At 43.8% G+C, this 16,073-nt stretch overlaps 1 protein-coding gene across 3 annotated transcripts in view; it reads left to right on the top strand.

The window, feature by feature from the left end:
• smyd3 (SET and MYND domain containing 3) overlaps positions 1–16,073 on the top strand; it is a 191,390-nt gene that overhangs the window by 21,146 nt on the left and 154,171 nt on the right. For all 3 annotated transcript variants that reach the window (XM_036962694.2, XM_090220608.1, XM_090220609.1), the window contains exon 5: positions 3,345–3,481. In XM_036962694.2, the coding sequence (XP_036818589.2) occupies positions 3,345–3,481 (137 nt within the window). The remainder of the gene's footprint in view (positions 1–3,344; positions 3,482–16,073) is intronic.

Genomic DNA, 16,073 nt, shown 5'->3' with positions numbered 1-16,073 from the left:
TAACCAGAGCATCACTCCTCATGAAATGTACAGGAAGCGGTCAACAAGGCAGCTCAGATGTGACCAAAGCATTCTTCTCATTATAACGGTGATCATGAAGTCTCTGTTTTGACTATGTTGGTCGACTAACATGCAGATACTGTATATGGTAGAAACAGTATGGTGTCGGTGACCGTAACCAGTATTAATGGACCCAGGTTATTTCACTTGTAATTATCAGAAACTAAGATGGCGGCAGAGAGACCCCTCCAAGTACCTACTGTGGAAACCACTAGGAAGGGAAAGGGAAGGAAAATAATAGGCACCACCACTAGATTATGGTTTTTTGAAGATTTTTCTTTTCATTTTGTTCCCCCACAATTTATTTAACCAGGGGAAACCCATTGAGATCAGGGTCTCATTTTACAAGGGTGCCCTAGGAACAATACATCAACATGGTCAGTCTCAATACAACACTGTACATTTACAATTACACATTAGAACAAATGCAATTCGAAAGCAGCAGATACAATTACACATCCGTCAACACAAGTGCAGTTACAGTGCATTCGGAAGGTATTCAGACCCCTTCTCTTTTTCCACATTTAGTTTCGTTACAGCCTTATTCTAAAATGTATGTGGTTTTCCTCATCAATCTACACACAATAGCCCATCAATATCCCATAATGACAAAGCGAAAACAGGTTTTTAGAAATGTTTGCAAATGTATTACAAATACAAACAGAAATACCTTATTTACGTAAGTATTCAGACCCTTTGCGATGAGACTCGAAAATGAGCTCTAGTGCTTACAGTGCATGTCAGAGCAAAAACCAAGCGAGGAGGTCGAAGGAATTGTCTGTAGAGCTCCGAAACAGGATTGTGTCGAGGCACAGATCTGGGGAAGGGTACAAAACATTTCTGCAGCATTGAAGGTCCCCAAGAACACAGTGGCCTCCTCCATCATTCTTAAATGGAAGAAGTTTGGAACCACCAAGACTCTTCCTGAGCTGGCCGCCCGGCCAAACTACCAATCGGGGGAGAGGGCCTTGGTCAGGGAGGTGACAACCATCTCTGCAGCACTCCACCAATCAGGCCTTTATGGTAGAGTGGACAGACGGAAGCCACTCCTCAGTAAAAGGCACATGACAGCCCGCTTGGAGTTTGCCAAAAGGCACCTAAAGGAACCAGTACATGAGAAACGATATTGTCTGGTCTGATGAAACCAAGATTGAACTCGTTGGCCTGAATGCCAAGCGTCATGTCTGGAGGAAACCTGGCACCATCCCTACGGTGAAGCATGGTGGTGGCAGCATCATGCTGTGGGGATGATTTTCAGCGGCAGGGACTGGGAGACTACAGGACAACAACCTGTTGACAACAACAGGACAACAACCCTAAGCACACAGCCAGACTTGAACTCGATCGAACATCTCTGGAGAGACCTGAAAATGGCTGTGCAGCAATGCTCCCCATCCAACCTGACAGAGCTTGAGAGGAACTGCAGAGAAGAATGGGAGAAACACCCACCAAATACAGGTGTGCCGAGCTTGTAGCGTCATACCCAAGAAGACTCGAGGCCGTAATCGCTGCCAAAGGTGCTTCAACAAAGTACAGAGTAAAGGGTCTGAATACTTATGTCAATGTGATATTTCAGTTTTGTATTTGTAATGCATTTCTACAAACCTGTTTTTGCTTTGACATTATGGTGTATTGTGTGCAGATTGATGAGTGAAAAAAAACAATTTAATCAGTTGTAGATGATATGGCTGTAATGTAACTAAATATGGAAAAAGTCAAGGGGTCTGATTACTTTCCGAAAGCACTTCAAGCATTTTCAGTAATGTCACGGTGACGGAGAGCACCCACGCAGCAATGGAGAGTCAGTTGGATTTCCTAATGGAGCGATTACTCTGGTACCACAGCGCTTTCATCACATATCGCTCCAGGGGGATGCACATCATCAAGAAAATGTTGACAAAGAATAAGAGAAAGAAATGTACGTAGAATGTTTGAGTAAATCCTAACGGTTGTCCCCTGGTTATGAAATGCACAGCCCTGATTGAAGACCCAGATGAGATCTGAGATGAGAAGATGGATGACAAATATAACAGGAGCCACGTTAGTAGCTCCGACGTAACAGAGTATAGCTAGCCACATAGATAGCAGGCAGAGCAACACAGTACAATATGAAATCAATGGTCGCTTCGAAAACTCTTTGAGTGACTATTCATGTTCAGGAGATCTTAAGTATTCCAGGTTTTTTCCCCAGCACAGAATACCATATCTGAGGAGTCATTGGGTATGACGTATGCTCCATTTCTATTTTAGAGTACAAGTTTGTGAGAAGTTCTGAGTGTCATTTGTGTTGTGCATCTTGTCTTCTATATAGAATCTCATGTGATATCCATAGCTGAAGTACATTTCATATAGGCCTGATTTTATGTGTGTTCTGTGTATTAAACTGTGATCAACGAACTGCAGCTCGTCAGTTTTGGGTTGTTGATCGTCTCATGTGTATATCATATATTCTTTGTGTATTTTATGTTTTCAAGTGTTCCAAAATATATGAGCGTTCAATTGTTTTATCCCAGACTGTAGAGTTTACAGTAGACTGGTGAGCCACGTATATTCATTTACCCACCACAAACAACACAGTAGCAGGGACTTAAACGTCACTGAACAGAAACCTGTTAGACCGGTGTTTCCCAACTCTGCTCCTTGAGAACCCCCAACAGCACTCATTTTTGTTGTAGCCTCTGACAAACTCACCTGATTCAACTCATTGAGGGCTTGATGATTAATGTACAAGTTGAATCAGGTGTGCTTGTCTGGGGGCTACAATAAAAATGTGTGATGTTGGGGGGTACTGGGGGTACTGGAGGTACTGGAGTTGGACCATAGAGAATAGTCAACAGACATTTTGATCGTTTCTGATGTGGGGATTGATTGTATTTATTTGACATTACTTCATTCTTTTCATGATAATGAGGCCCGCATAAGTATAAACATTTTGTAATATACTTCAACACATCACTATAGCACGGAATATTGATCTGCCCAATACATTGATCTTTTCTTGATATACTGTTGACACCATTCTGAATCAGGTCATATTTATTTCTGTAAATCAAGTGTCATTTGTAGTAGTTACTTATAGGATAGCCAATGTTGTGCGCACCTCTCTTTGTCTGTGTGGATCGTTACCGGTCTTCCTCTCAGCAACAAATATAGCGTAGATTTCTTTTTTTTTCTTCATACTTACATGTTGATTACTTAGCAGGAAATATGAATAATGCGAAAACAAAGACCGGCCGTGTCACTGTGCTCGTGAGGCTCCACTGACCGCTCTTTCTCCTATACAGACCTGTGTGATATGGGAGAGGAGAGGAGGGAGGGTCTTTCTCAGCTGAGCTCCATGCTCCAGCTCTACATCCAACAGGAAGTCCCCAACATCATGCAGGAACTACCTGCTGTGGACCCCCTCAGCCTGCTGGCCAAGGTAGATCACTGCAGCTGTGTGTTTGTGTGTGGCTTGCATGCATGCGAGACAGACAGACATAGAACGATGTGTTGTCCCAATGATGTGAAACAAGATGGAGTAGTGAAGAGGCAGGGCCCACACTATAGTACCCAGTCTCTCTCACTGCAGCCTGTTTCTCTGCGCTGTTGGTGGGCTGGTCATACCTTCACATATGTCTAAAAGATTCCCAGCAGGCCTGATGTGTAAATGGTGTGTGTTTGTAGACAGTAAAAGTGTGTTGTTCCTGGTATTCCTGATGATCTCAATGTGTTTCTCAGCATGAAACCGGACCTCACTCCTCCCAGGTCTTCAACCTGCAGCTGCTTTCCACTCATGTACTTCTCTAGGCTGTTTCTGTCTCTTAATCAGGTGTGTGTGTCGCATGAGTATACGTTTGTGTGTGAGATGAACTGTTGTAAAAAGTAACAGCTGTTTTACATTACATGGCTAGCTAGCCTCCTGGGCCCATCTCTGTCTTTATAAACCATCTCACACCAAGACCTGGTTCTGATAACCATCACTGTTCAAATAGCAAACATAAACACGTGTGTGTGTGTGCGTCACTCGTGTGTCAGAGAGAGACAGATGCTCTCTAAAGTGAATCCTTCTGTGGAACTCCACATCTACATAATGCAAATCAGTCCAAGTCCAGATTTCCTGGACAGAGAAGGTGAGTTAAGGGGAGAGAGGAAGGGGGTGGGGTGGACAGACGGGGATGGACCGACGGACAATGAGACCGTCAGACTGCTGGACTGACAGACAGACAGGCAGACAAAAATAGCTGAATGACATTTTTAATATCAGACAGGATTCACACTGCCCCTGGGATAACACACATACACACCAACACACACACCTAGCTAGTCCCTTGGAAAGAAGGGCTCTCTTTAGTGATGAATGGGATGTGTTTCACTTTAATAAAAAAAAATGTGTCATGTGAATTGAGGCTGTTCTGAGAGCAAAAGGGGGTAAAAAACGCTATTAGGAAGGACAGTTTATTAGGTACATCTAGAACTGGGTCAGAACCCCTTTTGCCTCCAGAACAGACTGAATTATTTGGTGCATGGAAACATTGCTCAATTGGTATCAAGGAGTCTAACGAGCAACAGGAAACCATTCCCCACTGCCACCAGCCTGTACTGTTGAGACCAGGCAGGATGGGGCCATGGGCCCAAATCCTGATTCTGCCATCAGCATGACCCAACTGGAATCGGGATTCGTCGGAGCAGGCAATGTTTTTCCACTCCTCAATTGTCCAGTGTTGGTGATTATGTGCCCACTGGAGCTGCTTCTTGTGTTTAGCTGATAGGAGTGGAACCCGGTGTGGTCGTCTGCTGCAATAGCCCGTCCGCGGGCACGAGTTGTGTGTTCCGAGATAACGTTCTGCGCACCACTGTTTTTATTGCGTCGTTATTTTCCTGTTTGTGGCCCGCCTATTAGATTGCACGATTCTTGCCATTCTCCTTTTTTACCTCTCATCAATGAGCTGTTTTCGCCCACAGGACTGCTGCTGACTGGATGTTTTTTGTTTGTCGCACCATTCTCGGTAAACCATAGATACTGTCGTGCTTGAAAAGCCTAGGAGACCTGCCGTTTCTGAGATATTGGAACCAGCGCGCATGGCACCGACTATCATACCACGCTCAAAGCCGCTTAGGTCACTCATTTTGCCAATTCTATCGTTGAATCGAACAGTAACTGAATGCCTTGATGCCTGTCAGCCTGCTTTAACCATTTTCATTAACGGGGTGGTGTACCTAATAAACAGTCCACTAAGTATGATTAAAAAATAGAATATTACTAACACAGTAATTTGATTAATAAAATGTTTAATCAATCGTCTTCCTCAAATGGTCCGGAGAATGAAGGAAATTATGATGCACTCTTTGCGAGAGGGAGGGAATCTGATTTGATTGGTCCTCAACTCAAGGCTCAGACTCTTATTTTTAGGATAAAGTGAAGTTAGCCTGCCCCAGAGCAGGTTACATTCGAAGGATTCGTTACCATAGAAATTTACCTGGTGTCGTGACTTTACATTCATTAATTATTTAATCCACTAACGATGTTTAATTGTTATCCAATTGAAATTAATCATGTAACACTTAACTCATTAGGATTTGGGGCACCACGGAAGAGGTTGTTTTAAAGAGTCACCATCTGAATTAAACTCTAAGGTCTATTACATCGATAAACAGTCATCCTATAAATCTTATCATATCCTCATTCTGACAGTCATAGCCACATGCATCTGCAAAAACCACAGCATGATTTAGTACTGCACCAATTGGTTTTAATTATTTATTTACTAGCTAACTAAATAATAACACAGAATAAACATACAACCTTTACATGAGACAAAGGTCCCTAGCGGACTGACACTATGGCATTTTACCCAACGACATGGGGATTGAGAAAGGGACACGTATCGGGGATACATTCTGTAACTATTTTCACAATCATATAGTTTGCACACGAACCGCTGCCCATTGGAAATAAGAAATCATAAATGTATTTACGTGTGGGTGCTCTTGTCCGTTGTGTAGTCCTGAACAGAACTACAGAGTTCACTCTTCCATTCGCTCCTGAAGCTGCTTATTTGAAGATAAGCCAGTCGTGATGATGGTTCCAGTGCGGTGAGGAGAGTAGTGTACTGCGATGGTTTGAGACTCGTAGTAGGATGGGATGGTTTGAAGAGTTTGAGGTACCAGCGATTGTCTGAGAGGGGAGTTTTACGCCTCTTCCTCCTCGTGTTGATAGTCAGGATTTAGACCACGTCTTTCCTGTTCTAAAGAAAGGTGAGTTTATTTCTTCACCTCATGTTGAGGTTCAAAGTTCCAACCATTTCAGACATGTAGCTATTGCGGCACACTTTTCTGGTCTAAAGTTAATTTCGTTACCAAGGCTTTTTATGCACACTGGCCAAAGAGGACGTCTCCTTCCGTCTAACACGTTTTCTGACCTCACTCGGGGCGTGGCAACTTAATGTGCAAAGGATATGATTGGAAGTTCTCTTATGACTCCTAAAATCACATTAATATCATAACAAAAATTTTTCAGCATTTTTTCATATCCTATGCACAACGCATTGGATGGAAACTTGACAGGTAAAGGGGGTATCCTTTTCAATTTAGTATTTTGTCCATACAGTTTTTAATGACATCACAAAATTTAAAAACAATGTGACATCAGATTTCTATAACTCCCCACTGACCATTCAGGACATTCTTTGTTAGAATTATTGTTCCATTATCTACTTTTTTGGACATTATAGCTTTGGGTGGGCAAAAGTCTGGAGACAAGACATTCCTTTAGGCAATATCGGAGCGTAGAGCAAGAGTCCTCTCCTGCTTAATTACGACCGGGTGAGGTGTCAAAATCCACACACCAGGTCTCTCCTCCCCTCTGCGGGTGAGAGAAGGTCTGGTTACTGTCAGCCATTGCCAAACTGATCTGACCCAATGTGATCCTCACAAGACAGCCATGACACTGGCTAAAAGGTGATCCACTTTTGTGTCAACGGGTATTCCGAGTTGAACTCAGAATTTACCAAAGCTAGCTCGTCAAACTCCTCTATCCCGTGTCGTAATACGCCCCTCTGATTTGTATGTTTTTGTACACAGTTAGTGTGTTGTTCCTGGTATTCCTGATGATCTCGTTGTGTTTCTCAGCATGAAACCGGAACTCACTCCTCCCAGGTCTTCAACTTGCAGCTGCTCTCCACTCATGTACTTCTCTAGTCAGGTGTGTGTGTGTGTGTGTGTGTGTTGTGTGTGTGTGTGTGTTTTTTTGTTGTGTGTGTGAGTGAGCGCATTTAAATGAATGTCTTGTTTAAATTCTTTATTTACAGTTGCGTGATTTGTTAGAATTTTGTGTGTTATCCCAGACTAGAATTGGAACCAGAGAGGAGGTTAGTTAAGGTGATGGTCTTGTCAGGGACGCACAAACAACTGTTGTGTGAATGTACATTTGTGTGTGTGTGTGTGAGAGAGATGAACTGTTATAAAAAGCAACAGCTGTTTTACATTACATGGCTAGCTAGCCTCCTGGGCCCATCTCTGTCTTTATAAACCATCTCACACCAAGACCTGGTTCTGATAACCATCACTGTTCAAATAGCAAACATAAACTGTGTGTGTCAGAGAGAGACAAAGACGCTCTCTACAGTGAGTCCTTCTGTGGAACTCCACATCCTATAGTACATAATGCAAAAGGGAGAGCGGTACAGACCGACAGGCGGACAGAACTGGTCTGATTAGGCTGAGGCGTCATGGAAGGAAGGTATAATCTCCATTACAAATGAGTGAGTGGGCTGTTTCTCCACTTAGTGTAGTCTCTTCCCCGAACGAATAGTTCAATATCAAACAGGATTCACACCGGCCCTGGGATAACACATGCACACACTCTGGGATAAGTGGGTGTTTTGTGTGTGTTTTCACTATTATTGTATTTATTTATTCGTTATTAAGTCAAAATTATCCTCGGCCTTGACTGGTGTGGAGGAGGAATTCCCAATTAGTGTGGGATAGAAAAAGTGTCTGTGGAGATGAGAACTGGAAAACCCTGATTTTTAAACAGGAATGCTCCGATGGGACCTCTAACATTCCGAGGGAGGAAAAGAGCGATGGAGAGAGGAGTATCGATTCGTTTAATTAAAGTTGCGGAGCGAGGGTTGGTTGTCACCCTGGAGAAAGGGAGCGGGAGAGAAGGAGATTGTATGTGTGAGAGAGTTATTGAAACAGAATACTCCTCATGCATTCATGAGCACAGATAGAATATATTCTTCTGTAAGGTTCTGTTACTGTTGGAATCTTTCAGCTCTTGTTTGACTTGCTTGGTTTCTTTTAGTTTCTGAAGAATAACTGAGTAAATTACCCTATGCAATGGGGTGCTGACTGGATGAACATACAGCTCAGACTTATTTTGGTTTTGGTCAATAACTGATATCTCATACTTGGCGAGGGTGAACCAGAGATGGATGGAGAGAGCGATGAAGTGGCAGACAGAAAATGACAGGTCTGTATCCATCTACCCCGGGAGTAAAAGAGAGCTGGAGAGTCGGGGAGAGAGACCACCCACTCAGATGTGTGTGTGTGTGTATGTGCGCGTGGTGTCTGGCCTTTTGCACTTTGCCCTTTGAACATACGTGTGACATATGTTGGCATCAGGTCTGAGACACTCCTCCTCATCACTCACTCCCTTTCACTTTTCCCTCCTTTCATCTCTCTCTTCCCCCAGGCTGAATATTGCTTTTGGTCATTCAATAATAATATTGTGTGTGGGTGTGGCTGCCTGAGGGAGGGCCAGTGCAGACACACTCATAATTACCCTTGAGGTCATTGAGGTCAATGGCCATACGGCAGACCACCAAAATCATATACTGGTATAGACACATAGCACACACAGTATTCCTGATAATCCCATTATGGGAACGTGGAGTTGACAGTGGGAGAGAACCACAGCACCTGGGAATGATGGCTGTTGGATGGAATACTACACTGTTTCAGCTCCATGGAATTACCACTAATTCTCATAGTTTATTATGGTTTGTCCAGTATTCCATGGCAGTGTTTCTTAACCTTTTTTTTATTCCAGGGACTGCCATGGTCTTTTCTGGGCAAGGAACAGGCAAGCTATGGCCCTTCCTCCTTGGGTTTATATTACATCTAACACTATAGATCCAATTAAACGAGTGTCAGGCTTCTGACTATCTCAGGGACCGCTCAGCATTATCCTAGGGACCGGTAGTGGCCCCGGACCGCAGGCTGAGCAACACTGCTCCCTGGCCTCCCTGTCAATTGATCCCAGGTGCTAGGTAGCACCTCGGTATAGGGAGGGAAACTTCACCTGATAGTAGCTGAATGTAACATGAATGCAATACACCATCATATTATTATGTAGTTGTAGCCAATGCTAGGCTTATGACCATGATAATTCACTGATATTAAATCCTCTCTATGAAGAGACACTGAAAACGTTCAAGAGAGCTGAGGGCCGTAGGTAGTAGTTTGCACATACACACACACACACACACACACACACATCGGGACCAAGGCGATGTGCATTGTTCCACAGTGACTTCCTGTGGGAGAGGAAATTATGCACCTCCGCTGTCCCATCAACCTCTCCTTCTCGCCCCACTGACCTAGCGCGCGCACGCACACACACACACACACACACACAAATCTATGTAGGAATGAATTAAGACTATATACGTATATGAATGAGCAATGTCAGAGCGGAACGGACTAAGATTACTGGAGAAGTATAGAGAACAGTATATACATATGAGATGAGTAATGCCAGATATGTAAACATTTTTAAGTGACTAAGATAACGTAGAATAGTATAGAATACAGTATTAACATATGAGATGAGTAATGCCAGATGTAAACATTATTAAGTGACTAAGATAACGTAGAATAGTATAGAATACAGTATATACATATGAGCTGAGTAATGCCAGATGTAAACATTATTAAAGTGACTAGTGTTCCATTCCTTAAAGTGTCCAGTGATTTCTAGTCTATACCTATAGGCAGCAACCTCTAATGTGCTAGTGATGGCTGTTTAACAGTCTGATGGCCTTGAGATAGAAGCTGTTTTTCAGTCTCTCGGTCCCAGCATTGATGCACCTGTACTGACCTCGCCTTCTGGATGATAGCGGGGTGAACAGGCAATGGCTTGGGTGGTTGATGTCCTTGATGATCTTTTTGGCCTTTCTGTGACTTTGGGTGCTGTAGGTGTCCAGGAGGGCGGGTAGTTTGCCCCCGGTAATGCGTTGGGCAGACTGCACCACCCTCTGGAGACCCCTGCGGTTGCGTGCGGTGCAGTTGCCATACCAGGCCGTGATACAGCCCGACGGGATGCTTTTAATTGTGCATCTGTAAAAATCTGTGAGGGTTTTAGGTGACAAGCCACATTTCTTTAGCCTCCTGAGGTTGAAGAGGCATGACATCAGTGTTACGGTGACCTTGTACTAGTAACCTATATCTCTGTGGTTTCACATGTATTGTAATGCAGCCTGCCATTCTCTATGCCACTAACAGGGGGCACTGTGTTCTCAGGTATGAGCCCACTCTCTTGTTTTAACTCTCTTCTCTCTCTCCCCCCATTTGTCTCTTTTTCTCTCTCTCCTGCTGGAATGGGTAGAGTAGATGAATAATGCATAGGTGGATGGGGCAAGAGGGAAGGAGGGCTAAGAAAACATGTTTTAAAGATATGATTAGGTACCATGTTTTTGGAATGTTCCGTGTATAGGCACTTTATATGAGCTGAAGGTGTGTGTGTGTGTGGGTGGGTGGTAGAAGGCTCTGGTGAAAGGCTAGTGGGTTTTAGCTGTAAAATGCCCCATTTAAGATTCCACTCAGTTGCAGAGAGCCTTATTTGGTGTGTTTGTGTGTGTGAGCACTAGTTAATCATTCTTCATCTTAACAATACTACCTTCCCTTACCCATGTCCTACTGCCCATTTAAAATTAAGCCTCATCATTGTAATGTTCAGTGCCTTGCAAAAGTATTCATCCCCCTTGGCGTCCTATTTTGTTGCTTTACAACCTGCAATTTGAATGGATTTTTATTTGGATTTCATGTAATGGACATGCATAAAATAGTCCAAATTGGTGAAGTGAAATTTTTTAAAATACGTTTAAAAAAAGAAAAAAAAAAGAAAAAAAACAGAAAAGTGATACGTGCATATGCATTCACCCCCTTTGCTATGAAGCCCCTAAATAAGTTCTGGTGCCACCGCATACCTTCAGAAGTTACATAATTAGTTAGATTGCACACAGGTGGACTTTATTTAAGTGTCACATGATCTGTCAAATGATCTCAGTATACATACACCTGTTCTGAAAGGCCCCAGAGTCTGTAAGACCACTAAGCAAGGGGCACCATCAAGCAAGCGGCACCATGAAGACCAAGGAGCTCTCCAAACAGGTCAGGGACAAAGTTGTGGAGAAGTACAGATCAGGGTTGGGCTATACAAAAATATTCAAAACTTTTTTTGAAATCCGTTATTCAAACATTTAAAGAATATGGCACCACAACAAACCTGCCAAGAGAGGGCCACCCACCAAAACTCACGGACCAGGCACGGGGGGGCATTAATCAGAGACGACAAAGAGACCAAAGTTAACCCTGAAGGAGCTGCATCAAGGAAAATGCTATGTCTGGCGCAAACCCAACACCTCTCATCACCCCGAGAATACCCATCCCCACAGTGAAGCATGGTGGTGGCAGCATCATGCTGTGGGGATGTTTTTCATCGGCAGGGACTGAGAAACTGGTCAGAATGATGGATGGCGCTAAATACAGGGAAATTATTGAGGGAAACCTGTTTCAGTCTTCCAGAGATTTGAGACTGGGATGTAGGTTCACCTTCCAGCAGGACAATGACCCTAAGCATACTGCTAAAGCAACACTTGAGTGGTTTAAGGGGAAACATTTAAATGTCTTGGAATGGCACAGTCAAAGCCCAGACCTCAATCCAATTGAGAATCTGTGGTATAACTTAAAGATTGCAGTACACCAGCGGAACCCATCCAATTTGAAGGAGATGGAGCAGTTTTGCCTTGAAGAATGGGCAAAAATCCCAGTGGCTAGATGTGCCAAGCTTATAGAGACATACTCCAAGAGACTTGCAGCGTTAATTGCTGCAAAAGGTGACTCTACAAAGTATTGACTTTGGTTGAGTAGTTACGCATGCTGACGTTGGCCAGTCTGCGTGGCTGTATTTTAGAGGCCCCCATAATGGTGGTGTAGATAATTTTTTGTTTTGCCTTTTTAAGCAAATTTCCTGGAATTGTACAAATTTCTCCATGGAGCTGAGAGATTTATTAGCAGTTTTAATGCTAATTTACTGCAATTCTATACATTTTTCCATGGCTAATGGTGTTCTTTTGCTCAAACATAATAACAAAATCAAAACTGCTAAATTCAATATTTTGTGAATTTTCAATTCTCTGTGACTGTCTAGTTTTTATATTTGATTGATTGTTAGTTCTCACAGTTTAGTCAGTTAGGAAAGCTAAGGCTAGCTTTTTCAAACAGAATTTGCATCCTGTAGCACTAATTCCAGAAAGTTTTGGGACACTAAAGACCATGGAGAATAAAAGCACCACCTCCCAGCTGCCCACTGCACTGAGGCTAAGAAACACTATCACCACCAATAAACCTACGATAATCGATAATTAAAAAAATTATAAGGCTGACCATGCTTTCCACCTGGCTACCCTTACCCCGTCCAACAGCAAACTTGCCCCCCCCCCGGCTTCTCCTTCATTCATCCAAATCCAAAAAGCGGATGTTCTGAAAGAGCTGCGAAATCTGGATCCCTACAAATCAGATGGGCTAGACAATCTGGACCCTCTCTTTCTAAAAGTATCTGCTGAAATTGTTGCAACCCCTATTACTAGCCTGTTCAACCTCTATCGCCTGAGATCCCCAAAGATTGGAAAGCTGCCGCGGTCATCTCCCTCTTCAAAGGGGGAAACACTCTAGACCGTACCTTCTCCACTATGCAATCTGGTTTCCGAGCTGGTCATGGGTGCACCTCAGCCACGCTCAAGGTCCTAAACAATATCATAACCGCCATCGATGAAAGACTGTGGAGCTGTCTTCATCGACCTGGCCAATGCTTTCGACTCAATCACCACATTCTTATTGGCAGACTCAATAGCTTTGGTTTCTCAAATGACTGCCTCGCCTGGTTCACAAAATACTTCTCAGATCAAGTTCAGTGTGTTAAATCGGAGGGCCTGTTGTCTCTGGACCTCTGGCAGTCTCTATGTGGGTGCCACAGGGTTCAATTCTCGGACCGACTCTTTTCTCTGTATGTCAATGATGTCAGTCTTGCTGCTGATGATTCTCTGTTCCACCTCTACGCAGACGACACCATTCTGTATACTTCTGGCCCTTCTTTGGACACCTTGTTAAATAACCTCCAGACGAGCTTCAATGCTGTACAACACTCCTTCTGTGGCCTCCAACTGTTTTTAAATGTAGTAAAACTAAATGCATGCTTTTCATCCGACTGCTGCCCGCACCTGCCTGCCCGACTATCACTACTCTGGATGGTTCTGACTTAGAATATGTGGACAACTACAAATACCTAGGTGTCTGGTGAGACTGTAAACTCTCCTTCCAGACTCACATTAAGCATCTCCAATTCAAAATTTAATTTAGAATCGGCTTCCTATTTTGCAACAAAGCCTAATTCACTCATGCTGCCAAACATACCATCGTAAAACTGACTATCCTACCGATCCTTGACTTCGGCGATGTCATTTACAAAATAGCCTCCAACACTCTACTCAGCATACTGGAGTCAGTCTATCACAGTGCCATCCGTTTTGTCACCAAAGCCCCATATACTGCCCACCACTGCGGCCTGTATGCTCTCGTTGACTGGCCCTCACTACATATTCGTCGCCAAACCCACTGGCTCCAGGTCATCTATAAGTCTCTGCTAGGTAAAGCCCCGCCTTATCTCAACTCCCTGGGCACCGTAGCAACATCCACCCATAGCATACGCTCCAGCAGGTATATTTCACTGGTCATGCCCAAAGCCAATTCCTCCTTTGGCCGGTTTTCCTTCCAGTTCTCTGCTGCCAATGACTGGAACGAATTATCACTGAAGCTGGAGACTTATATCTCCCTCACTAACTTTAAGCATCAGCTGTCAGAGCAGCTTGCCGATCATTGCACCTGTAGACAGCACATCTGTAAATAGCCCACCCATCTACCTCATCCCCATATCGTTATTTATTTTTTGCTCCTTTCTCTACTTGCAGATTCATCTTCTGCACATCTATCACTCCAGTGTTAATGCTAAATTGTAATTATTTTGCCTCTATGGCCTATTTATTGCCTTACCTCCCTAATCTTGCTACATTTGCACACACTGTACATAGTTTTTTCTATTGTGTTATTGACTGTACGTTTGTTATGTGTAACTCTTTTGCTTTTGTCGCACTGCTTTCCTTTATATTGGCCAGGTCACAGTTGTAAATGAGAACTTGTTCTCAACTGGCAAAGTTTATAAAAAATATATGTGCACTATATATAAAAAAAGTATGGACACCCCTTCGAAGTTAGTAGATTTGTCTAGTTCAGCCATACCCTTTGCTGACAGTTGTATACAATTGTGCAGACAGCCATGCAATCTCCATAGACAAACATTGCCAGTAGAATGGGCTTACTGAAGAGCTCAGTGACATTTCCAACGAGGCAGATCGTCAAATGTATGCCCTGCTAGAGCTGCCCCGGTCAACTGTAAGGGCTATTATTGTGGAGTGGAAACGTCTGGATGTGACAATGGCTCAGCCACGCAGTGGTAGGCTACACAAACTAACAGAACGGGACCACTGAAGTGCTTAGAGGGTAAAACTCATCTGTCCTCTGTTGCATCACTCACTACCGAGTTCCTAACTTCCTCTGGAAGCAACGGCAGCACAAGAACTGTTTGTCGAGAGCTTCATGAAATGGGTTTCCATGGCTGAACAGCTGCAAACAAGAATAAGATCACCATGCACAATGGCAAGCGTCGGCTGGAGTGGTGTAAAGCTCGCCGCCATTGGACTCTGGAGCAGTTGAAACGTGTTCTCTGGAGTGATGAATCACACTTCACCATCCGTCAGTCCGACAGACGCATTTGGATTTGGCGGATGCCAGGAGAACGCTACCTGCCCGATTTGCATCATGGTAACTGTACATTTTGATGGAGGATGTCTGGGGCTGTTTTTCATGGTTTGGGTTAGGCCCCTTCGTTCCAGTGAAGGGAAATCTTAACGATCGAGCATACAGAGCATACAAAGCTCAATAATAAGCTAAAGACCCTGGGACTAGACATCTCCCTCTGCAACTGGATCCTGGACTGCCTGATGGCCCGCCCCCAGGTGGTAAGGGTAGGTAACAACACATCCGAAAACATTTGGCATGGGTCCTCAGGTCCTCAAAAGGTTCTACAGCTGCACCATCGAGAGCATCCTGACTAGTTGCATCACTGCCTGGTATGGCAGCAGCTGCTCGGCTTCTGACAAGTTTACTTTTGGCCAAGTAGTGAATGTCCTCTATCTTTTCTACACACTTCCTATCTGTTTTTAGTTGTTTAAGTTTACATTGATAGCGTTCTTCCATCCCGAAAAGTACAAATAAAACAATTGGGGACCTGGGCTTCCCCAAAAAACGTGTATGCAGTCCACCCAAGGATTTCAATGGCAGTGTGTGTGGGTGTGTGTCCAGGCAGATCGCTCAAGAAATGCGATGCCATTCCAGCCTGTTACCATCAAATAGGCTTGTGGTTTGCTAGGGTGTTGGGAGCAGGGATGGGTTGTGTTCGATCCCAGTGCTTAAAACACAATGTAACTCCAAGTCAATCACACTTCTGTGAAATCAAACTGTCCACTTAGGAAGCAACACTGATTAACAATAAATTTCACATGCTGTTGTGCAAATGGAATAGACAACAGGTGGAAATTATAGGCAATTAGCAAGACACCCCCAATAAAGGAGTGGTTCTGCAGGTGATAACCACAGACCACTTCTCAGTTCCTATGCTTCCTGGCTGATGTTTT

This window comes from Oncorhynchus mykiss, chromosome 25 (assembly GCF_057628025.1).
Source record: "Oncorhynchus mykiss isolate SJ-2025 chromosome 25, ASM5762802v1, whole genome shotgun sequence".
Taxonomy (NCBI): Eukaryota; Metazoa; Chordata; class Actinopteri; order Salmoniformes; family Salmonidae; genus Oncorhynchus; species Oncorhynchus mykiss.
This window is presented reverse-complemented; position numbering and strand designations above follow the sequence as displayed.